Genomic DNA, 25242 nt, shown 5'->3' with positions numbered 1-25242 from the left:
AGTAAATGCAGCTTGATGCTCCTCAGCTCTGCATGAGGCAGACGGAAGGATTTTAAACATTTGAAGCGGCTCTGCGTGACGTTTTTCTGGTAAAACATCAGAGTCTCGCTGTGGGGGAGATCTCAGACTGCAAACAACTCAGACTGTTGCATATTCATATGGAGACAGACCAGGGGGTCAACCCTTAAACCCTGTTAGCCTTTTGCTAAACAAACGACAACAAAAGAAGGAATTCCTCTCCGTCAGACTCCAGACCACACATAGGCTGGTTGACACAAAGCAGCGCAGCCTTTGTTGGATATTTCTGCCCAGATCTTCTCGCCATGAAGTCCAGACTTCATTGGGCTTCTAAACATCTAGTAGGAGAAAAATAAAGACACCTTTGAGTGCGAGTCTCATTCAGGCGCCTCCTGATTCATGGCATACAACTCCTGACCTAGTCTTTGTTTCTTTAGATTTTCTTTCTTAAGATTCAGACGGTTCTGCAGTCTTTATTTTTTCTTAACATTTATAAAAGCTTGGAATAGTTGTTCAACGCAAGACTGCAATTTCAAAATTGAATCTTTTTCCATGATCAAAACGAGTCAAAGTTATACAGAAAGGCTGAAACTTACCCACAGACCTCCAATATTTACTTAGTAAACAAACCACCAACTTGTTATACTTAAAGATTTGTTTGCAGCATTTTGTTTGAAAAGTTGACCCAGAAAAAGTTAGCAGTTTAGTCCTATTTTTTTCTAGCGCCTAGGTCTTGGTACATTTGAATTCAGACAAAACCAACTTACAAGAAAACCTGAAAGACACAAGAGGTCGTTTCAGGTCAGTAATTCCTTCACACTGATTTTAAAATGTACTTGTTGCACTGGCAGATTTTTTTTACTTATCACATTTTGACCTTGTTATAAGTGAAACAATCTGACAGTGAAACAAATACTTTTTAAAATCAATATTAAGGAATTAATGACTTAAAACAAGCTCTTATATATAAATCCTGCTGAAAAGCTCCTTATGTTAGTTTAATCGTAATTCAAGTGAACTAAGATCTTTGTGCTAGAAACCAGCGTTATGGTAAAAAAAAAAAATCCAATTTTCCAAATCAAACACTGTAAAGTCACAAATCACCTTGGTAAAAACAATGCCGATTTTATTTATTTAGAAAAAAATGTTAAAACTAACTTGTGAAAATCTATTAACTGGGATTAACCAAGTTTTGATTTAATGTTCAAGTCTGATAACTGCCAGAACCTTCCTGCCAACCTGAAGTAAATTTAAAAGAAGTAAATCATTAAGGAGAAAATGAGACTAGATGAAAAACAAAGTGACATCGGACCGAACAGAAGTTTCCTTTATTGAACCGACTCATTTCAGCTTCTACGGCAGAACGACGATCTTCTTCTCCAGCTTCTGCTCTGGGAAGACGAACCTCCTCATCACGTCGTCCAGCTCCTCCAGAGCCAGCTGCGCGTGGAGAACGGCCGCCTGGTCCGGGTCCGAGCGGACCACCAGCTTCAGGGCCCGGTACAGGTCCAGGAGAACGTCGCTCAGGACCTGCAGGAGGCAAACAGAGCAGCCACACGTCAGGGCTGAAGCCGTTTCCTGAGTTTCATGTGAACCATATTTATTAACCCAGAAGGTAATAAATGGTGTGACTGGATAAAAAAATGAGCCAATCAGAAGCCAGGAGGTCAAAATTTACTGTTAATTTCTTTCACAAATATAACAAACTGTTGTGGTTCAACAGAACATTAAACAGTTTTACAAAATAAAATGGAGTATTAGAGCCATACTAAGAAAAAACAAACAAAAACCCCCTTACACTTAATAAAGCTACAAGAATAAAGTCAATATTACCAGAATAAAGTTGTACAAGAAAAAGTTTAAATATTACAAGAATAAAGTCAATATGACTTTATTCTTGTAATATTTACTTTATTTTTTGGAAATATTATGACGTCTCATATTATTCTGGCTTTATTCTCATAATACTGACTTATCTTTGTCTCCACTTTATTCTCGTATTATGACTTTATTACTGAAATATTATGACTTCTTATATCATGACGTCTTCTTCTTTGTTCAAGCTGTTGATCATATGGCTACAAAAAAAAAACCCTTTCCCTTGCAGTTTCACCAACTTCGATACATTTTTTAACCCCCAAATCGGCATGTTTATATTAGGCAAATCTATTTTATTATTCTAATTTATGCGACTTTACAGTTTGTGGAGGAAATCTCAGGTTTCACCTCTAACGACTTTTGTCCATCCGTCTTTGCTCTCACATCTTCTAAACCATCACTCTATCCCGCCCTACTCTGACCTTTGCCCTATTTTTACTTTTCCCACATCCCTCTGTTATTACAGTCCAGCTGGTTCTGCAGTGATGACAGGACTTGGACCAGAACCCAGAGCTGGAAGACAGCAGGAGCCACAGCACACCTGAGCAGGTAGACAAAGGTCAGGCGAAGGAGAGCAGACCAAGGAAATAACACTTTTAGATTAGAAAGATCTTCATTTCTCTGTTTCAGTGAAGCTTTTCTCGCTTTTCGATGTCTCCATTCGCTTTTACAAACACATTCATCAGATCTGGCATTGAAGAAACTAAGAAATGAAAAGGTTAAAGTGCCACTATGTCCATTTTTTTCTGTGAAAATGTCTTACAGAGTCCAACAGTGCGGCGTTACAAACTCCTCCATGTCTTTGTAACATGTACAAAATGTTCTTTTCCATCATTTCTGTGAAAAATACTTTTTTTTTTTTTTACCCATAGTTGAGATAATTTTAGCCTCCATATTCAAAAAGCTGAGTCACTCGTTGCTACGGTGACGGAATCCCAGTCGTCTTAAACCTCAGCTGCTGCGTAAAAACTTTAAGTTATGCTGAAACAGTTCTTGACCCATAAACCTTCTGGTGACCGAACATGTACATTTTTATGAGTCTACGGTGATTTTTGTCACAAATACGAGAGTTTAAAGAGAAACTTCAATTTCAGCTCAGAAGGAAAACATTCAGACCCTGAATATCATGGAAGTGAATGAGAGGTCATGTCTGCCCTCTGGGCTGATTTAACAGAAAACTGTAAGTCCTACAGCACTGACAGACACACTGGGTGAAAGTAGAGAAAAATACCTACGTTTTGATATATTAACTGTACATGTGAAGATAAAACTGAGGGAATGAAATCAGTTAAAATAAAAAAAAAATAAAAAATCTGAATATTTTACAGGGTCAGAATCGAGAGTCACATTAATAATCTGAACATCCTGCGAGAAAAATCTGGATATAAATTCACCAAACTTAAACTGTGATTGTGTGAAAACTGTAAAATGAATTAAATAAAGTAAAATAAAGACCAAATTTCCATCAGCCGTTTAAACGAGGATTTTAATGTAAAGTATGGCTGAGATACGGAGTTTTAGTTCTTTTACCTCTTCCACCAAAATCCCATCAATTTTCATCTTATTTTGTGAACATGGTAAAAAATGTCACCACCAATATGGAGAGCCAAAAGGGACAAAATACAAGCTACATCATTAAATTATTAATTAAATGTGCCATGAAATAAATGTTTAATTTAAATATTTAGATATTTTTTTAATATGCTACATTTGCAAATCATTGAAACAAAACTTAGAATAACTGAAGCAGAATAATAATTAAATGCATATTTAATTGCTTCATGTTTCCTGTTCCTATAGCGATACCATTAAATAATTGTATCTATAAAACTCTGATCTGTTGAGCTCCACTAGTTTAAATTATTCAAACATTTAATTAAACGTATATTTATTTCATGGTACATTTATTCAATAATCTAATGATTCATTTCTTGCTTCATTTTTCCACTTTTGACACTCCGTATGCCAACATCACTGCTCTTTATTCTTGATTGAGCTGCATTTTAACTGCTTTATTTGCATGTTCTTTTTTTTTTTCCAATGGTAAGAAAAGAATTTAAAAACTTTAAATTATAAAAAAAAGGATGAATATTAACAATTAATATCTTCATAACTTTCAAGATACAGTTTGAATTACTTGGGATTATCTAACAACAAACAGGAAAGCTTATTTCTTTAACTCCAAAAGTTTAAAAACAGAAAGCAATTTGCAATTTCAGCAACAATGTTTTGGAAGTAAATCTAAGATTAGACGTTAATTTGAGCACATCGACATAAAGAGTTTAACTTTTCTCAAAGTGTGAAGAGATTTTCTAACCTACTAACCTAAAAGCGCCAGAGATGCCATAAGATCAAACCATTCAGTTGTCTGAAGAGCTGCAGGAAACAGGAAGAGGTCACGCTAAGGTTTCTGACCCCGAGGCAGGAAACAAAAATAAAGGAAAACACAAACACACCTGAGACCACCAGGTGGAAAATTACAAGCCGTGGAGTTTAAGAAACATCCATTATGTTGAGGAGCTGCTTTGTAAATCTGACAAGCAGAACAAACAGTGAGCGTCTCAGTTTCACCTGCAGGTCAGGAAGTTTCCTCCAAAGCCCAACATCAGGACAGCAAGTTTCAATTTTAGATGATAAACCAACAAAAGCAGCTTCTAAAGCACGAAGCAGAAAGAAAATGACAGGTTTTTACAAATAAAAACCCAGAAAGTGTTGCATGTTTTCACCTTCCCCGAGTCAATATCCTGCAGAATCAGCTCTTAATGCAGCTTATTTAACTTTAGGTGAACTTAAAGTTTAATAATCTAATGTTCTCTACATGTTTTTAACTGTTTTGCAAATATTTCTGATACATTTCTCGCACAAATTGCAAAAGTTTGCATTTATATTTATACAGTTTTCCCTTTTTTAAATGTTATTCCATATTATTTATTTAACTTTTTATATTATTTTATAGTTTATCAGCTGGTTTCTATTTGTGACCTAATATGTATGGTAATTTCATCCTCTAGTGCATCTCTGATGTTTAAAGATAATCTGGGTTCACTGCAAAACCTCACAACCTTAAAGTATTATTGTCTAGTTTCTAGTGCAGATATCTTAATATCTAACTAACTCAAAAGTAACTTTTCAGTAAAATATAGAAACTTGTTTTATGTCAATAATTAATTAATGATTAGATGGCAGATTGTTTCATTTGGAACGTGGGAAAATGTTTTATAACCGAATCAAATCTGTTGGTGCTTTTTCATCAATATTAAGGAATTATTTACTTAATCTCCTATATTTTGCTACATGTCTGTTAGTTTTGTCTTGTGGTAATATAAATGTGGTAATATTTAGTGTTTTTGCAGTGCAGGGTGACGTGGTGCGTTGCAGAGTTTTGTCACCTGGGTGGTTTTATCGCTGAGGCCTCTGAGCAGCTGAGCGACGACGTGGACGGCGGCTCTCCTCACCTCGGCCTCCCGATCCGTTTTAATCAGCGCAGTCAGACACGAGCTCAGCTGCATGCAACAATAAAAAATAAAAAAACGTGTCACCATTTAATATTCACAGCAGGAAGAGGCAGGAAACCATCAGGAATCAGTGGAAATGAAGGCTAAACCCATGAAAACAAGAAGTTCTGAATTCACAGCATCGTTTTTGGGGTGTCCAAACTGTGGCCCGGGGGCGATATGTGGTCCCTGGTCTGACTGTGTTTGGCTCCAACAATTATTTAAAATTTACACGGTTTCATGAAGAAAAAAAAAAAAAACTACCAACAGCACCAGTTAATATTTCAGATAAAATAAAAACACTTTGAACTTTGTGTCAAAACGTTTGTAGCATTTTTCTAAAGTTCAACGATATTAAAGGGAATCTCTTAATGATTGTTGTCCAAGTGGGGATTATTGAGCTGACTTTAATTTATCATGTAATCAATTGATTTATTACTTATTGTATCAGTCTTGGCTAAAACTTTGAGACATTCTTCACATCTTTAGAGACAATTAAATTTAGATTTGCATCATCTGAAAACCAGGATCGCAGTCTGAGAATGTTTAACCTCATTTATGGCACTTTAACTTTTCAAGATGTACTTGTAGACATTAATATTTATCTTGGTGTATGAACTGAAAATATGAAGACTTAGACATAAAAGTGATTTAAATTGATATTTCACAGTCTAGAGTGTTTGATATCTGTAAAAAAAAAATCTAACTAAAACTGTGACTCTGCAAAAGCTGTGAAAAGTATCAGACTATAAACTCCTGATGCACATGGTGTTGCCAGTGTGAAAAAGATCTCAGGTTTATGAATAAGCGTCCTGTTCATCCAGCTGACACTGGAGCTCATTCAGAACGCGGCGCGCCGCCGTCGGAGCCGCAGACCTCAGCACAGGCAGTTCAGCCTCACAGTTTGTGTTTGAAAACTATTTTTATATCTCAATAACATTTAATCTGCAGCGGATTTTTCCTCAGAGGAACACAACCGTTACCTCAGTGTTTCCAAAAGTTGGGGCGAGGACCCCACTTTGGTCACAACTCAACACGAAAAATCTGCACTGCAAAAAATCTTTAAAAATCCCAGTAAGTTATTATTCTTTCATCTCACTGCAGAAACAAAAATCTTACCAAGTACTTCTGTCTAGTTTCTAGTCCTTATTACACTTGAAATAAGACAAAACTAACTTACAAGTAACTTTTCAGCAAGATATCAGAGATTGTTTTAAATAAATAATTACTTAATATTAACTTAAAAGGGCTACTTGATAAATTCACTTTTTTACAAGTCATTTTCCCGAGTTATAAATGAAATAATCCGTCAATGGAACTGGTATTTTTTCTATCAATAAAGGAATTATTGACAAAGTGAGTTACTTCTAGAAACTAAACAAATATACTTGGTAAGATTTTGTTCTTTTGCATCGTTGCCTTTTAAATAACATTTCTTGTATTTTAGTAACTTTTCACTCCCTTGTGAACAATAAATGTTTTAGTTGAATTATACTTTGACATGTATAACAGAGTTTTAGCCAGACTAAGCTACAAATATTCTATAAAATCTGCTAATCTTGAACAAATACATAAAATAAAGCAGATTTCTGTTAGAATATTGGAAAAGCATAATTGAAATGTGAAATATGTAATTTTTCAGCGGCGTTCTCACCTCTTGTGCCAGCGGTCCCAGAGAGTAGTCCAGTCTCTGGCAGAGCTCCCCCAGGTTGGACAGGCTGCTGGCCCGGACACTCGGGTCCGGATCTCTGGTTCCCTGCAGGAAGACGCCCAGCAGAGGGCGGCCGAGGTGCGGCACCAGTTCCCCTGGAGGACGAACACACGCAGCGCAGGGCGAGACTCTCAAACCAGATCCCAGAAAAAAAACTTCACATGTTGTATCCGGTTTGGTATTTTTGTTTTCTTTCTGTTGTGTTTTTTTTATATGTTGTAGCGATTTATGAAGGCATAATTTAGTTTCATTTGATGAGAACGACAGACATAAATACTACCTGCATGTTTTGAGTCAAGTCGTTTAAATTGTTGCTGTGTTTTGAACAACATGGCTGAAAAACGTATCATGACAAAAACATTTCATACGAGTAAATATCAAAAATGTTGAAGTTTGTTATAAATATCTGAAACATAGCCAAACTGGTGGTGTAAAATTATCTCTTGTTCACAGTTTTCACTTCATGCTGCTGTTTTTTATATTTAAGCAGTTATGAAGAATAGCAGCGGAACTTTAAACTGCAAGTTACTGCCAAAGGCGTTGCTAGGTAACCAGAGAATGAGTGAGTTGCTAGGTAACCAAAGAATGAGTGAGTTGCTAGGTAACCAGAGAATGAGTGAGTTGCTAGGTAACCAAAGAATGAGTGAGTTGCTAGGTAACCAAAGAATGAGTGAGTTGCTAGGTAACCAAAGAGTGGGTGAATTAGTTGATTCCACCAACTAATACAGCTGGCCGTGAGAGGCTGGACAGTTTAAGCCTTTCCTCTTATTATTGAATATTAATTATGTATTGTCTATTGATGTTAATCACATTTCTATTGTGATATATATTGTTTTATCGTCCAGCCCTAATTTGAAGTATGTATGATAAATTATTTGATAGACAGTAAATAAATAAATTCATTAATAAGCTCTGTCATGATGTAGACTTTTGCGCTCCAGATTCATAAAAGGCTTGAAAGATGAGAGTTCAACTGTCAGTTAAAACTTACAAAAATAGCAGCTTCATCTGCAGATTTGAACATTTCTGATGACTTCTTCTGGTTTATCTACATTTCAACCAAACATGTCGACATTTGATCCTGCATTTCTGTGGATTTTTCCTGCAGTAATCATCTCACAAGCATCAGCAGAAGCTTAAATTTCTCTTCAGTCAGAGGAGATGCTGTGTTTTGCTGCGTTCATTTATGTATTTTTCTGACTCAGCTCTGGTTCTGTGTGCCAGATTCCCATCGTGCCACTTTTCTGGGACAATCAGGGTGTTTATATCCCTGTGTGGAGGTTGGAAGGAGCTTCAGTTTGCCTCTCGGACAGCTGCTGTGTTTGACTCCAACGTCCCAACCGGCCAAAATGTGTCTTTTTGGCCAAGCTGTGATTTTCTAATTAGAAGGTTTTCTTAACCGACTGGACGTTCAGAACCTAGTTTTCCTTTTCTGGTTTGTTCCTAGTTTCTGGCAGAGAAACTTGCAGACTCCTTTGCAGAAGTTCTGCACTGAAAATGTTAGTAAGTGAATTTGTGGTTGGGTTTGATGCTCGCTGTAATGAAGGGTCAGTGCTGTGTTTGTGTTTCAGTCGGTCAGTTGGACGCCTCGGAGCTGCTTGGCTGAAGCAGCTGCAGGCGACTCTGTGCTTTGTGTCGCCCACAAACAGCTGGTTCCACAGCCAGCGGCAGCAGCAAACCTGCTTAAACTAAATTATTTCAACATGGCCGCCTCCTCTGAGTAGATATCCACGTCCCTCTTATGCAAAAATCAATAAATCAATTAATCACATGGTAATTAAAATGAGCTCGATAATTTCCATTTGCATTATTTATCATTTCTTCTTTCCCTCTTTCTACCAAAAACTGGATGACAGAAGTCTTCAGCCTGGTGCTTTGGTTTCAACAAGCCCTTTTTTTGAGACTTTATAATTGATATTATTTGTTGTTTCTGTTGATTTGTTTATTTATTTTGGATATTTAGAATATCTTCCAGTACCAGTGTTAATTGTTCATTAGAAATTAAAGTTAATTGATCTTTGAGAATGTGTTCTTTCATTATTATTTTTATGTCATTATCATTATATTATTTGAAAACTGTCTCAGCAGCAAAATTAGTTATTGTAACAGATCTATTCACATCCCCTAAAGGGGGCCCAAATTAACATTTAACACGTTTTTGATCTTCTATTTGTGTCTCTGCTGCCTCTAAAAACAGCTCAAGCACTTAAAAAACAAAAAAAAACAATAACAGCTGTTTTCCAGCTATAAGTTAATGTTTTTTGGTGTTTGGAAAATGACACCAAAAATGTCAAAAACCTCTCAATTATCGAGTCACCTTCATTGGGAACTATGCCGCTACCTAGCAACCCTAGTGGAGCTCCAGCAGGTTTGGTCAGCAGGTTTTACTGCTGTATAATGGCTGAATGAAGTGGACCACTTCCTGTCATCTTCTTAGTTGTTTTTCATCAGTAGCAACATTCGGCTGTTCGTCTGATGTGAAAAACGTGTTTCCATTTCGGTTTTACAAATTAAAGCTGTTTGGATGCGGCTGAAAAACCACGTCAGCGCAAAAACATTTTATCAAAAGGGTTTATTTAAATTGGTGTGTATCCATTAAGTAAATTTTAATGTTAATGTAAAGTCAATTCATGTCTCACTGAAACAAATGAGCCACACAGACGCTGTCTGATACTCACCCATCGCTCTGCTGGCCCGCATCAGAACCTCCCCGACCTTCAGCCGGGTCTCCAGGGAGCGCTCCTGCTTGGACGAAGGGAGCGACGGGCCGCGCTGGAAATCCTGGAGGAGCCTCTCCAGGATCTGACCCGGGTAGGAATCAGCCAGAACGGCCAGACCTGAAAGCAGTTCGGACTCGGTCTCTATTATCATTGTGAGCTAAAAGGAAGCTAACAGGAAGCTGAAGGTAACATAGAGCTAACATCTAGCTAGAGCTAAGAGGAAGTCAACAGCAAGCTTCAAGCTATAACAAAGCTAACAGCAAGACGAACAGAAATCCAGCAGCTAGATAAAGCTAACAGCTAGTTGACGTAACCTTAAAATGACTCCATATACAGAGAGTTATAAAAATAAACACGAGAGCGGAGCCGTTACCTTGGATGGCCGACAGGTAGACGAATGAGTCTTCATGTTCCAGGTTCTCCAGGAAGAGCTGGACAGGACACAGAGAGACGGGGAATTATGGAGATCCAGACCGAGGATCAGCCAGTCAACAAACATCAGAGGGAATAAAACAGATGATTGATCCGAGGAGAACCAAACCGGAGAGGAAAATCAATATTGGGGGTTTCTGCAGCATCAGCAGGGGCCTGGAGCAAAAGAGAATCCCTAAATAAGGGGCATCTTTTCCTTAACAAGCCCCCAGGAGGGCAGCGGCGTCCCACTGAGGAAGACTGCCTCATCCATTATGAATGTCCCAGGAGACGAGGATGAAACGGGAAACCTGCCGATACTCACGTTCGGATCACAAAGCCAACAAGAACTCCTGAATCTAGGAATTACAACCTGGAAAATTCCTGGATGCAAATCTCAAACTCAACAAAGGTTCGTTATCATTATTTTTAAAACCTACATTTTAAAAATAATGTTTTATTTTTGTCTCAAACTAAATATCTCAGTTTTCCAGGTTTTCATATTCAGAAAGTCATTTTGATGTAAATGATGTTTCAATATTTAACTTGAAAATGTTAAATATTAACTGGCTGTGATTCGGTGGAAGGAAAAGTCACAGTCGTAGTTTTTATGGAAACGTTCTTCTCTGTGTTTTTAAAGTGAAATTTGCAGCTGAGTTCACCAGCTTGACTCTCCTCACTCACGTGTTACTCTACACTGTTGACCGCAGTACAGGGCCATGTAACGCGCTGCTGATGCCCTGGCAACCCTCCAGAGGAGAGAGGCTTATAGGTCAAAATGTGATTGATCTGCATATGTAATATTAATGCGTTAAAGACTTTAGATTATGTTTATGCCATATCAGCCATCCCTACCTGAAGAAGAAACATTATGAAAGAATTTGCCAGTAGTCTACGAACCGTGAGGACTTTCTCCTGAGCCTGGACGGCCTCTGGGTGTCTGTGCTGCACCATCCGGGTCACGACCCTCAGGGCGACCGCTCGGGTGGGCACGTCTGGGTCGCACGCCTCCAGCAGCCAATCAGAGAGCGGTTTGTTACTTGGATCAGGGTGAACGGATCTGGATGGCGGACTGGGACGCTGTGGGAACCTGCTGACTGGCGTCTGCTGGTTTCGTCCTTCGCTCTTCGCTTTGCTGTTCTTTGCAGTTTCGTCGGGGTTGCCACGGCAACGAGCAGCATCAGCGGTGTTTTCGGGCCGGTAGGCGCCGTGAGTGGCGATGACGGCTCTGAGGTTGGACGCCAGCTCCTGGATGACGACATCGGGATGCTGCTGGGCCAGCGCCTCCAGCGGCCGGAGCAACTTCAACATGCAGGAATAATCCTGAGCGCTGATCTGACAGGGCAAAGTTAGGAAAAGACAACCAGAAAATCAATCAACTGCTGATAAGAAATGCATGTTATTGATTAATGAGTTGATCTAAAGTTGATCAATCTTAATAATTAAGTTGTAAGCGGCTATTTTCTTAAAAATAATCAAAGACATCAACAGCAATTCTTTTTTATTAATATACCGATCAGTTTGTTTTAATTTGCCATACAATTAATTAATAATAAGTAAAAGTATACTTTATGTCACAAAAACATTATACAGTCTCCAGTTGTGAAACCAGAAACAAACATTACATATTTTTTCAAGCGTCATCATCAAAACACATCAAATATCATAATTATAATATTAAAAAGAAATACATATGGTAATTAAATTTTAACATCATTTTACCAGCTGCATTCAATACTGACTGACTAAACAGAAGTGTTTAACTAAATATTAAATTTAGCGATATTTAGAGAGTTCAACATAACAGGAACGTCAGGTTCCTGAAAACAAGAATAAAAGATGAAAACTTAATCCTTCATTAAAAGAAAGATATTCATACAGAAGCACCGAGCTTTGGGAAGAATGTTAAAACTTTTATCCATCAAGTGAATTAACTCACAAAAGTTCTTAAATTTGTTTTCTATCACGTTACAATTTTTCGGCGAAATGCTTTCTGTCATCACTTTCTCACCTTCGTATCACAGCTTTCATTCTTGGTTGAAAATTTGACGCAGCTCGGCTGAATGAGGGTTAATAAGATGAAACTTAACTTAACGAGCTTTGCGAGTGTTTACATTTCTAAACAGAACCGGGAAAAGTGCTTTTTCCACCCCACAACGGACCCTGTTAGGACCGTTTCTCCAGATCTCCGCCATCTTTGCTTTTGGTTCCGTTAAGGATGACCAGCGGCGCCCTCTGCAGGTTGGCGGCCAAACTACAACAACGAAATTAGGTCTAAGCGGCTGTTATTAGTTCATAGATTGGAGCTAATTTTAATCTAATAAACAATTTATTGGTAATTAATTGTAAGTTGGTTAATTTCATGAGCGGTTTGAGGGATTTTGCACCTGAGGTGCGGACAGGAGCGTCGCCACCAGGCCCATCCCCATGCTCAGCGTCTGGCTCTCCACCGGGTTCCCAACACCTGGCGCCGAGGTCCCATCCAGCCCAACGCAGGCCCTCTGGAACAGGGACACCATGAAGTCCACAACCTGCAACCAGAACAGACGAATCTTGGTAAAAGTCCTATCCATCCATCTTTTTTCTCCATTCATCCACCCTCATCTTTCCCTCTCCCTCCCTCCCTCTCCACCCATCCTTCCCTTTATGCTCTGACCTGTGAGGTTTTCCTCAGCAGCTGCTCCTGCTCCAGACTCTCCACCATCCCAGCCAGCGCCTGAAGCAGAGTTAGCTTCTCTGCTCGCCTCTCAGCTCCACCCAGCACCTGCTGCTCCACCTCCAGAAGCGTCATGGCCGCCACATCCACCTCCTCTTCATCCTTCAGCTCTTCATCTACAGCAGCCGCCCAACCAGTCAGTTCCTGCAACAGACGCCATGTCAGCAAAACATTTCTGCATAACTTGAAGAGTTTGGCGAGTGTTTAGTTTTCTAAACGGGATGGAAAAAAGTGCTTTTTCCTCCCCCCAACAGACCCTGTTTGGGCCGTTTCTCCCTCTCTGAAGGAAAAACGCTTCAGTTTTTCCTGACTCCTGAAGCTGGCTGCTTCCAGGTGCCTGGGATTAGTCAAGATTCTGAGATTAAAGTCATTTTTTGGAGATTAAAGTCAAGGTTCAGTGGGAAAAACATGGAATATTTCTGAGTCATATTTTTGAGAAAAAAGTCAAGACTGAAGAAAAAAATCAGATTTATGAGACTAAAGTCATATTTCTTAGATTAAAGTCCTATTTTTGAGATTATGGACAAAATTCTGAAAAAGAGGCATCATTCTGAGATTAAATTTCATTGGCCTTAGTCCTTTGCTGTATGCTGGAGAGTTTCTTCTCTTTGTTTTTGTTTTTTCTCTGCGGTCTGCATGTTCTTCCGTGATGGCGGTCCTTTTGGTACCTGCAGCAGGTCCAGGAAGAAATCCCCGGCCAGGTCGGAGTCGCTGAGTTGGGCCAGCAGCTGCACCAGACACTCCAGCCTCCACTGCTCCCCGGACAGCTTCTCGTACAGCTCCTCATCCTCATCGCTATGGTAACAGCAGAAACTCTAGAGTTACGCTGAAAGCTAGAGACGCTCAGATGACTACAACTCAGCTCTGCATCGCCACCTGCAGGTCTGTCTGCAGACGAGCCTGACGCCGCCGTCGCCGCCCGCCGTGAAGTGGAACGCAGCCGCCACGTCGTTCCTACGCTCCCTCAGGCCAGAGAGTTGCCTGAGCAACGACAGAGCTGCAGATGTCTCCGAATGCTTCAGGAACCAGAGCAGGATCTCCTGACAGGGGGCGCTGTGGTGCACAAAGAAGACAACACGATTAATTCCTACGTTCGCTGCCGAGACACAGCAGAGAAGATTTCCAGTTAAAACTCACCGCAGATGGGAGATGCTCCGTTTGGTGAAGCAGAAAAGTGAGAAGATGACGGGAAGAACGTCTTGGAGTGCCGCAAGGAGAGTCGGACACGGACTGTTTCCAACGACCCAGATCTGACCCACAAAGAAAAAATGTCAACAATGTCACCCTGAAGCATCAATAATCACATCTAACACTGTATATAGACAAGATGAGATAATTTACTTTATTTTTCCCTTTGGCATTTTCCCTCATGGAAATTGTAATTACCGAATACCACAAAGTACAAAAAAAACCCAAAATATTTTGTAGACAGGTTGTATTTTATTGTTTAGATTTGGAAATTTTGCACATCCACACAATGCTGGAGGGCAAAAATAGACTATTCTTTTTCTTGCCATTGGTAGCCGTGCTGCTGCGGTAGAACAGCGCCGTTAAAATGAAACCGGAAGATGTAGGTGTTGTTAATTCAGTGCAGTAAATGGAAAAAGAACGCAAACAAACTGTTGAACAATAACTCAAAGCCCCTCGTAGTATTCTTGTTTCTCCCTGTGTCAACCACACTACATGCAGACCCGTTGCCATAGCAACTAACGCACCACAGCTCCACTAGCGTATCAGAATTCAACACCAAAAAACATGCAAAATATTTCCCACACAATATTACATTTTCAGACTTAATTTAAATTGTGCAATTATTAATAAGTGATCACAGCAGTTGATTAGCTAATTTTAACTCCTCCTCTACTGATGAGCTGTCTGGGAGTTGGTGTTTGGGTCGCTTTATTGTTTTGAAACTGAACTGAAGCACACCTACTTCCACAGCACATCTTCTTTTTTTTGTTTTCTCCCCTCCAGGGGCTCTTTTGTGGGCTCTAGTGTCCCTTATTTGAAAGTAGGCTGACAGGAAAGATGGAAAGAGGAGGGGTGAGACATGCGGTAGATGTCGACAGGTCCAGGAATCAAACCCACGACAGCCGCGCCACCACAGCACGCCCATTGAAACAGTTTGTTACCCAGCAGGTTGTTGCTAGGTAACCAAAGATTGAGTGAGTTAGTTGAAGTTACCAACCTAGCTTAACTCGCAGTGAGAAGTTGAATGCTGTGCAGTTCTGCATCGGAGTTCACGATTATATATATTGAATATTCCAACAAATGTATTACTGATCATTTCTCTATCACCATATTGATATTTATTGATTATTGTCCAGTCCTAATTCAGGGTACATTTGCTAAGAATGAGGTTTAAAGTGGATCTTATAAATTTCTTTATCAGATACAACTTATTTCAGCTCATTTTTCTCAGAAAAAGCGTAAATAAAAAAACGACCTTGTAGACATCCTCCAAACAGCGAGTGAGATCCGACTCCTCCACAGCGACATGCGGATGATCTTCAACTACAAAACAAACACAAGAGATGGTGATGAAGGCTATGGGTTCGTGTAAGAGTAATAAATTAGAATATAACTGAAAACCTTATTTATTTCAGGAAACTTATCACTAAGAAAAAAAACATTATGCATATTAATCACAGCTGTTTTACAAACATCCTTTATTTCTGTTTATTATGGTGATTTTTCCCACTTAAAGTTGATAAAAACTGACATTTAAAATTAGAATATTATATCAAATCAGTAAAAATATGTTTTTAAAAGAAGCATCACCAGACGGTTCTGACCCTAACTTTTTAAAAATACTAAAATATGACTTATAGTTTTTGTACAGTGGCAGTTTGTTTGAGCCTAAAGGAGGGAATCACCATGGCAACCAAACACTCAGCGCAGTTGTTACGTTGTTTACTTGTTTCTTCTTTTTTTTTTTTTGCCTATCATTAAATAGGATCCAAATTATCACAACGCTATCAGCAAGTACGTGATGTCTGTTGAATTTTTTAGCTGTATTGACCCCTTTAAAAAAACTTCTCTGAATATTTAGATATTTTTAAACTACCAATTACTTCTTAGTTACTTTAGTAACTATTTGAACATCAGGCCAGTCTGCGGACGTGTTACTGACCGGAGGTGGTGATGCATCGGTGCAGCGGGTCTAGCAGTGGGGTCAGCAGGTATTGCTGAGCGAAGGTGGGCCTTTCCTGAACCATGGAGAGTGCCGCCCTGGTGGCGACTCGCTGGAACTGCTGCGCTGTCAGTTTGTCTCGGAAATGCAGGAGATCAAGGATCTGAGAAGCATCAATTCGTTTTAGCCACAAATATTTATAAACAGTATTAAAAAGGTTGCAGAGGACAAACTGAGTCACACAAAGATTACACAGGTTTGCAGTACAATAAACAAAAATACAATAACTCAACAAGTACTGGTAGGTATGTTGACACAGTGGAATGAAAGGTTTTCAGGGGTGTGTCTTGCTAACCTCTGCAAGTCGGTTAGCAAGGAAGATGGATGGATACTTCTGAGAAGGAGTAGCTGCTAGCTATAGCAGCTAATCAAAGAATTAAGGAAGGTTTTCCAGTGCAGACTGCTTTCCATGCAAGTCTGCATTCCTGCTGACCAGCTGATCCAAACCGCAGGTAGGAATGAGGGATGGGGCTAGCTATAACGAGGTACAGGTGCAGCAGTCTACCTGCAGCACCGTTAAGCAGCTGGAGGAAAACGATCTGATCAGCAGAAACCCTGAGTCTGTTCCTGCTCAGATGGACGACCTGCTGCCTGCGTCACCCTGCAGAGGAAACAGTGATGCTGACCTGAGGACAGACCAGCCTGAAGTATCCGTCCGCTGAGCCCGACTGCTGAGGGCAGGCTGCCAGGATCCGCGCCACAGCGTCACATTTCCTCCAGTCCGAGTCGCCCCCTGCAGGAGGAAAATGGACGTTCAGCCAGGAGAACTCATGAGTGGTTTACAGAAGCAGCATTTATTATTTTCATTTAATTCCTTCTCCAAATTTGTAACTTTTCCCCAACATTAAAGTTATTGTGGCATTCAGGTTGCCAGACATTTAAGAGTTACAGCTGGTATCTAATCTTATCTAATATAACCATTTAATATCTATCTATCTTTCCACATATATCTAAATGAATTTGACTATATAAAAAATATATATTTATGACAAGTACAAAAATACATATAGCAAAATAATAATTAATTTTTTATTTAAGATATGTATATTTTTATTGTTTTTTTTTCTTTAGTTATTTCTTTCTTTACTATTTTTTCCTTCAGTAATTGTGTGTGTATATATATAATTTTTCCCTTTAGTTATTATTTTTAGTCTAGTTTTTCTTTGGTTATTAAGTATATATTTCTTGTCATTCTCATCCGCCCTCTGGGCCCCCCAATGGTAACAGTCTAGCTCCGCCACTGCTGATGGGAACCTGCAGGAAAACATGCAGATTATCTGTACATCATCTCTTCTCCTCTTGCTCTTCCTCCTCACCTGTTCCTCCCTCCAGGACGGCTCTGACGACCGCCTGCACGCCGTTGGGTTGCATCAGTCGCTCAGACAGCAGCTGACCACAGAGACGCCTCAGCCAGGCCGGCGCGGATCCCAGAGCGGCTCTGGAGCTCCCAGCTGGACCCGACTGGAAGCAACCAGAGAGGAGAGGGATGCGACTCCAAAACCAGCATGTAGGAGCATAATGATTCATGGAACCAACACAAGTTTCATCAAAACTCAATGAACAGAAAAACCAGAACCGCCTTGAAAAAACATCTTTTCTTGCTGGATTTGCTTTCCGTTTTATTATTATTACTGATCCTATTATTATGTTTTATTTAAACGGAAGCTCATTTCCTGCACTAGAATAATATTTTGGACAAAAAAAGGTCAAAAACAACCACAGTTAGAGGAGTTTGTTGTTGGTGAAGAGTTATGGTTTTCAACTCATTTTTGCTGCCATCATGTGGACAAAATAGATCACTGCAGCCATGAGCTCAATATCTGTTAGGATTTTTCAGATCAGCAGAAAAAATTTAATGGAAAGCTCCAAAATCTGATAAACAATTTCTGATATTTGCAGGCATGATCATTTTTTTAATTGGTGGATAATTCAGAAGTTTATTCAAAATTCTTGAAATCCAAAAAACTTTTCTTTCATCGTCCATTTCCTGCATGTTGATGGCTGCAGCTTTTCTGTAGAGAAATTCAGTCTGCTCATTAATTCATTCCAGATGGATTCTTCTGCAACAATGTATCAACATGATGCTACACGTACATCACAGGGCTAACAATTATTTTAGTAATTGACTATTCTGACTAAAATGACTAAATAAATTCAATTTATTAATTTTAATCAAATTAAAAAATTTAATTTTTAACTCTTAAGCTTAATTTATATAATTTTACATAATTTTAGAACTGCATAAAAATGCAAATAATAATTAAAATTCCTTTTTAAACTAATAAAATAAAAATGTTATTGCTTAAAATACAATATTGTAATTTTCCTTCGGGAAAAGGTTGATTATTTGTACCAAAGAATTAATCAAAAAGTTCAGTTCATTTCTGCCTGACTTTACATGAATACATTGTAGAGCTGAACTGGTGATTATATTTTGATGAATGAATTAATTGCTAGGTAGCAAAAGTTACTTACCGTAATAAGAGAGTTAACTAGAATTTGAACCAGGCGAAGCTATAACTGCCACTTGATGGATTTTTTTTGAGTGCATATTTTTGTACAGTTTTTGCTTAATTACTGCTCTTTATTCTTTCTGCAAATTACTTTGTTTTTTTTTTGAGTCTGTATATGCTAGGTAACGATTAATCAATTACTAAAATTTGTGGATTCATTGTTTCAGCCCCAATACATATCAACATATGATGGATGATTCTGTTCTCTGCACAATAAAAACAACATTTGGGTCAGAACAGGAAGCGGCACCTGTTTGGGTCCACCCTGCAGGACCAGCAGCTCCTTGACGACGATCGGCTGGTAAACTTTTCCAAGCAGATTCCTGAGCGCCTCTTTGCACGACCGACACTCCTCCGTGCTGAGTGGCTGCATCAGGGAGGAAAAACAGAAACCAAAGCAGCAGGACTGAAACGGTCTGAACTACATTCACACTTCTTTCATAAGTTTGTAATCAGAATTTTCAGCCGTTGTTTACACTTGGATTTACCACATCAAGAATTATGATACATGTCTCACATCAATGATTTAAAGGGGAAACATCATGTAAAATCAACTTTTTTGAGCTTTGCATCATGTTCTAATGTCATCCCCTCATTAAAAACAAACCTGGAGTTTTGCTCTGATTCTTTCATACATGTTTGAGAAATCCTTTAATCTCCATGGCAACTATTCAGCTGTGCAAAATGCCTGGTTGGACCTAGCTCCGCCTCCAAGACACAGCTCCTCCTCAGAGCTGCAGTTTCCAACTCAGCTCCTTCAGACTAGCCAGCAGCAATTAGCAAATACCTGGTGGAACTGTGCTCAGAATAGAAGCTACTACTCAGTAAAACGATGGTAAAAACGTTGTTAAAGGGTTAATGGAGGAGAGATGTGATTTCCTGTATTTCATGCATTTCAGGAAGAACAGGAGCTTCTTAAAGAGACAGAGGTCCAATTTCAAGATGTTAAATCAGGACATAAAATTTCTTATAAACAGACTTTTTATAACAATTGAAGGTAAAATAGTTACTTGATTGTGGTATAAAATGCCATGATGTGCCTGGAAAATACATAATACCGAACCTTTAAAAGTTGGATAAAATGCAACATGGCCGTAAGGCTGCAGATCGGTCTGATTTAGTTCCACATTTGGAAGTGGCAGAGATCATGGGTTGTTTTTAGTGAAAAAGCCGGAAGAAGCTGGCATTTGGTAAAAAAAAAAAAGCGTATTTGGGTCTCAGTAGCATGTAGGAGGTAAACCCACCCTGTGGTCCTCTCGGTGCGGCTCGTAGCCCAGCTGGCACAGAGCTGCCATCACGTCCCCCAGATGTCTGCTGAACACCAGCGTGGCAAGAGTCGCCAGCTCAGCCACCTGCAGCAGGACTCTGGTTGTGGTGATCAGACGGCGACCTGCCGGGGGCGACGCGTCCCTCCGGATCAGCTTTTCCACCACAGCACCAAATGCAGACCTAATTAAACGATCATGAAGTTTATTAATCTGAGGGCTCGAGTATTTCTGACTCGACAATTTTGGCTCACATGACAAAAAGTTTGGGTATCAAATCTGGTTCGCACTCCAATTCAGAAGGCGACAGTAATTTTGTGTGGCCATTTATTGCACCATTTATAATTTATTATGAAAAATTTCTGATCATGATCATTTCGATAAATTGTTGGATGTTAAAAAAAACAAACTGTCAGGATGCTTGGAAATGTTACTTTTGCCATTGTTATTTCATATAACATGGGAAAATATTATTTAAATCACAATTTCTAGAAATATTTTTAAAATTAAATGAATAAAAACTTAATTTAATTAAAGAAATTACATATTTCTTTAATTATCTAAATAACCGTCAATTTGAAAATATAATTAAAGGCAATTGCTGTTTTTTAGTTATATAAATCACACTTTTTAAATAAAGTGGTGTCCTGAAGAAGCTTGTTTTAAATGGTAATGTTTTTTCAGAACAATATTTGTGTTTGAATCCTGTGCAATGCAGTCACAGGCATACAATTACTGAAAAAATAAGTTTTTTATTGTTAGTACCACAAAATATCGTGAAAAGATTCTAAGTCTATATCGTGCACACCTAAAAGCTATTTTCCAACCGCCGGTAAAATCATAGAAGAAGAAGAATGCCCACCTGCGGCCCAGTGGGACGCCGACCCCGGCGCTCAGGTAGGGACAGACGCCCAGAGAAACCACGAACTGCAGCGCGGCGCCCAGCGTCTTCTGATTGGAGACGCTGAGGACGTCGGGCGGAAGCGGCGGCGCCATTTCCGGCGTGCGGAGGCTTCCTGAAGGGGGCGGGGCCTCCTGGAAGCGCTTCAGCTCCTCAGTCAGGTGTCGGGTTAAGGCGAGGAGGAGGAGGAGACACTCTTGGACGAAGCTCCAGGTGACGTCATCTGTCTCGGCGCAGTACCAGTCAGCTTCGCCCTTCGTCTCGTCCCTCAGCCGCGCCGCCCGCTGCAGGCTGCCGTCGCTCCGAAGCCGCTCCAGAAGGACGGACCTGTTGGTCCCCAAGGCAGCATGGAGGGCCTCCTGCTGCGACGTCTGCGCAGACACTTCTGCAGCTGCAAACGCAGAAGATCAGCGTGTAACAGTATTTACGTTTAATGTTAAATTGAGCTGTATGTCAAAACTTTCCCTTTTGCACCACCTGGTGGTAAATCATAGAAGGTGCAAGTTCCATCTTAGATGTTTTGGAAAGAATGTAAAAACTTTATAATTTTTAATCTTGATACAAAATTTTTCCTAAGGTATAAACAATTAATCTAATTATTATATAGCACATTACATATTCACAAGTGTACATTTTTATTACCTTTAGCCGTTTTTACATTTTGGTTAAGGAAGTTGAATTATTTGTATCTATTTCCAAAAGTACACACAGAAAAGCTGTAAATATACATGAATGTTGTAGGTTACTGAATGTTTTTTAAATTTGTCATGTCTGCAATATCTCCTTTCTGCTTTTTTGTGCCAATGTATTTACTGCAAGAGTTTACACCCTGGCATACATTTTCATATCCCGTGTTCTGTTCATTTGATTTTCTCTGTATTTGTAAACAAAGAGCAAACGAGCAAAGCTACTGATGTATTTAAATGTGCTATAATGGTGGAAAGTTATGAAACAAATCTGTAAGCTTGTACATTTATGCCTTTTTTTAAAAAAAGAAGAAACTTTTTAAGTCAATTCAGCACTGTTTTTTTCTGTATTGGATTGGCATTGGCCAATACTAAACATCAGATATCCGTATTGTAAGTGAAAAAAGTGGATCGATGCATCCCTATTATTTGCAAACACTGGAAATTTGCAAGGTTGCAAATTAGGGCTGAGTGGTATGGCTTAAAAAAACATCTGATTTTAATTGATTTCCCTCCCTCCCTCCAAGCCTTCCTTTCTAAAAAAACGAAATTATAAATTATCAAACATTTTCAAAAGGTGACTTATTTCAATTTTCCCCCCTGTGTCTGTTTATTAGCAGAATAAAGACACAATTTTACCAGAACATCTTAAAATCACGAGAATTTTCAGTAGTGTTCAATAGTCATTTGATAAAACGACATGTTATCAAATGCCATTATCAGGAAATATACAATAAATAAATTGATCAATGCTCCAGTTATTAATCAAAGGCAGCTCTCAACAGATGGGGTTCCAGCCTCTATTTAAAGGAACTCAGTCTTTTGGCAGTTTTCTGGACGTTTGTTCTAGATTAGAGAAGCATAGGAACGGAAAGCTGCTTCTCCATATTTGGTTCTGGTTCTGGGGATGCAGAGTAATCCAGAAACAGAACGAAAACTCAAGTCACTTTGAAACCGTTTTTAACTAATATAAATGATAATTGAGAATAGTGAGAACTCTCAAGTATTCTCAAAGCATACTTGAGAATCCAAGTATGCCTTCTCAAAGATCAATAAACAGTGATTTCTAAAGAACTCTGGAACTGGCAAATATTCTGCAAAATAAATAAAACTATAAATAATTTGGGTTCTGGAGTCTCTGTGAACAAGATTACTCTTCAAAAATATTATTCATTAGATTCAGAGAAAGAAACAGACAAAACGATCACGTAGTACTTTTATAAACAAAAACTACAAACTAACAAATCTATAACAGAATTGACGCAAACCATGTCAGAAATTGCACAGAATCAGATTTCTGAGAATTTATCGCGGCTGAAACTCACCGCCCAGAGGTTGGGTCAGGATATTTATGGCGGAGAGGATCTCGGAGGTCATCTCGGACTGCTAGCTTTCATCACCGCTCTGACAACAACACGCAACTGTTATTTATTTCTGATATAAATCCCGCAACATCAAGGTACACGCAGCTTCGGCTAAAAATATATACCGAACGGACGCTTGCGTCTGACGTCATAACGCAGCGCCGATATGAACGGGAAATGATTGGCTGACACTGTGGTGCATTTAGTGGACAGCTGAAAACGTCAAAAATGTATTTAGTTCAACTTAACTCGGATATCAGACTCTCCATTTAACAGTCTATAAGTGAGCCTGGTGTGAATATTGTGTTCAGAACTAGGTACATTTCCTCCGTTTGATTTTCTAAATAATTTTTTAAAATTTATTTATTGTTTTTATAAAAGCTGTTACTGTTCCTTCTATGGTCCAATCCTCACATAGGCTAACAGTAGAATCTGTAGTGTGAACAGGTTTTGTATTAGAAATGACAAGGACAAGAACATTAAAAGTAGTCAGTCAAGGTGGTCTGGATGGTTTTCCCCACCTCTATGATTCATGAGCCCAGATTTCATGAAGTGACTGTAAAAACTTATTTTGGGCTTCAAGTTTCTCAAATAGTTTCACAGTGCAGCTTTTTTTTTTTTTAGACAAAAACAAGATCTCACCACTAGTCATTTTGTTTAACCAAATAGGTTTTGACACTTGTACAGGTAGTATATTGGTTTAGAGATGGTCGAGGGTAATACGACCAACTTAAACCCAACACACCATAGACATGTAGAATACAAGAATGTATACATTTAGTTGAATTTGATTAAAGTTTTTAATGTAGAAATTTTACGAACCACACTCCACACCAGTAGTGCATACCTTAAGTTTCTTAGCAAAAAAGAACCTCTGGTGGCTGGAGGACAATTGGTTCTGTTGGGGTGTAGCGGAACTGGCTGAACCTCAGCTGCTTGCGGTTGTAGCGCGACTTGGACTTGCACCTCACAGCTGGTGCATGCATGCAGAAATGTGTAGATTTAGTGTTAACATGTTGTTAGTCCTTGAGGGCCAAGGGCTTCTTTCTAGAATCTTTTAAACCTAGCTTGCTCAAACTGCCAGCTTACCATGCCTGGTAACTTGTTTTGGATCTGCTTGACGATGTACAGAGGATCTGATAAATTATGACCAGTGGTTGCTGACCATAATTGCGTCAAAGGTGACACATTATCCTATCATTGAACAGGTTAGGTTTATGGGAGACTTTTTTTTTCCACCACATTTGTCTGATCGATTCTGCCAGGCCCACTCGCCACTTTAAATCAAATAAGCTGCTGCTGGTTACATCCAACTTAAAATTCACTTTCACAAGATGGGCAATTATACAACCATACTGCTCTGAAAAGCAGAGCCTACAACACCTGGTGTTAAGTACTTAAACTAGAAACAGTTGAGAAGCATGGATGGAAGTATGTAAGCGATATGAATTTTGCATAATGGGTCACGTTTAAGTTATCAACCCCTGATTCATCAAAGAATCTACAGGAGTTCTCAACTTAGGAACTCCTTTCCAATGTAATTGTAATTTGAAATACTGTGCCAGTAAAACTATGAAATTGTTATCCAGGGAGTAGACTCTCACCAAAAGTGATATTTTGCTCACAATGTCTGAGTCAGACATTGTGAGCAGTAAAGCCCCACATTTGAATCATACTGAAAGCACAACCTGTTGACATCTAACACCAGCGTGCTGCATATTTGCGGTCCAACATTTTGCAGAGGGAAGACCCAGCATGCAAATGCATTGTTTTTGACATATCTAGGATCAGTTAACTCGTCACAAAACAACAAACCATCTTGACAGTTGCTATGGGGACCAATGTTTACAACCGTTTGCCACATTGTCTTTCCTGTTGAGCAGAGATATTTGCTAGATTGCAAATCAGACCAAGGGTCTCCCCCTAGTTAACTGAGGTTTTTTTTATGAGGATGGGTAGATATTTGTTTTTCACATGTACAGTTTAGGATTAGTCGGGCAGCCGCTTTCAATTCTATTAATTGTGTGCAGATTTGTGATGTAAATGCAGCCACTCATGCCTTCCCAGAGGAACTTTTTAACTTTTAATGTAGAAAGTACTCCTGGCTCAGTTATCCTGTATTTTTGTACATCTGTTGCTACATGCTAGTCCAGGAGGAGTGAATGCTGAAGGTCATTAGCTGCGTTTCCATCGTTACTGTGCGAAAAACTTTGTCAATATTCCATTAATGTTCGAAACCCCCCCACAAACATTAGATATTAAAATCAAGTTAATCAATTTGCCCATGTGAAAAGTCATTAAACATGCTGTGCCATGATCCTCCCATTCCCGACCGTCCTCTTCTTTTTATGGCGGTTCAAGTGTGCTCTACC

General features: G+C 39.2%; 1 protein-coding gene across 1 annotated transcript; it reads right to left on the bottom strand.

Annotated features, from left to right (window-relative positions):
• Window positions 1-1329: 1329 nt before the first annotated feature.
• Window positions 1330-23005, bottom strand: tango6 (transport and golgi organization 6 homolog (Drosophila)). Its single transcript, XM_044125804.1, has 19 exons — window positions 22832-23005; window positions 20782-21211; window positions 19899-20103; window positions 18905-19021; window positions 17458-17602; window positions 16768-16874; window positions 16082-16244; window positions 15395-15462; window positions 14086-14198; window positions 13825-14001; window positions 13617-13743; window positions 12889-13092; window positions 12620-12763; window positions 11133-11567; window positions 10195-10252; window positions 9780-9938; window positions 7045-7196; window positions 5286-5399; window positions 1330-1548 (listed from the first exon to the last, which is right to left on the bottom strand). The coding sequence occupies exons 1-19, from the start codon at window positions 22881-22883 to the stop codon at window positions 1372-1374; spliced, it is 3147 nt and encodes a 1048-aa protein (XP_043981739.1). The 5' UTR covers window positions 22884-23005; the 3' UTR covers window positions 1330-1371.
• Window positions 23006-25242: the final 2237 nt, after the last annotated feature.

This window comes from Gambusia affinis, linkage group LG08, assembly GCF_019740435.1.
Source record: "Gambusia affinis linkage group LG08, SWU_Gaff_1.0, whole genome shotgun sequence".
Classification (NCBI taxonomy): Eukaryota; Metazoa; Chordata; class Actinopteri; order Cyprinodontiformes; family Poeciliidae; genus Gambusia; species Gambusia affinis.
The sequence above is the reverse complement of the archived record's forward strand: the minus strand, read 5'-3'. Positions and strand labels throughout refer to the sequence as shown.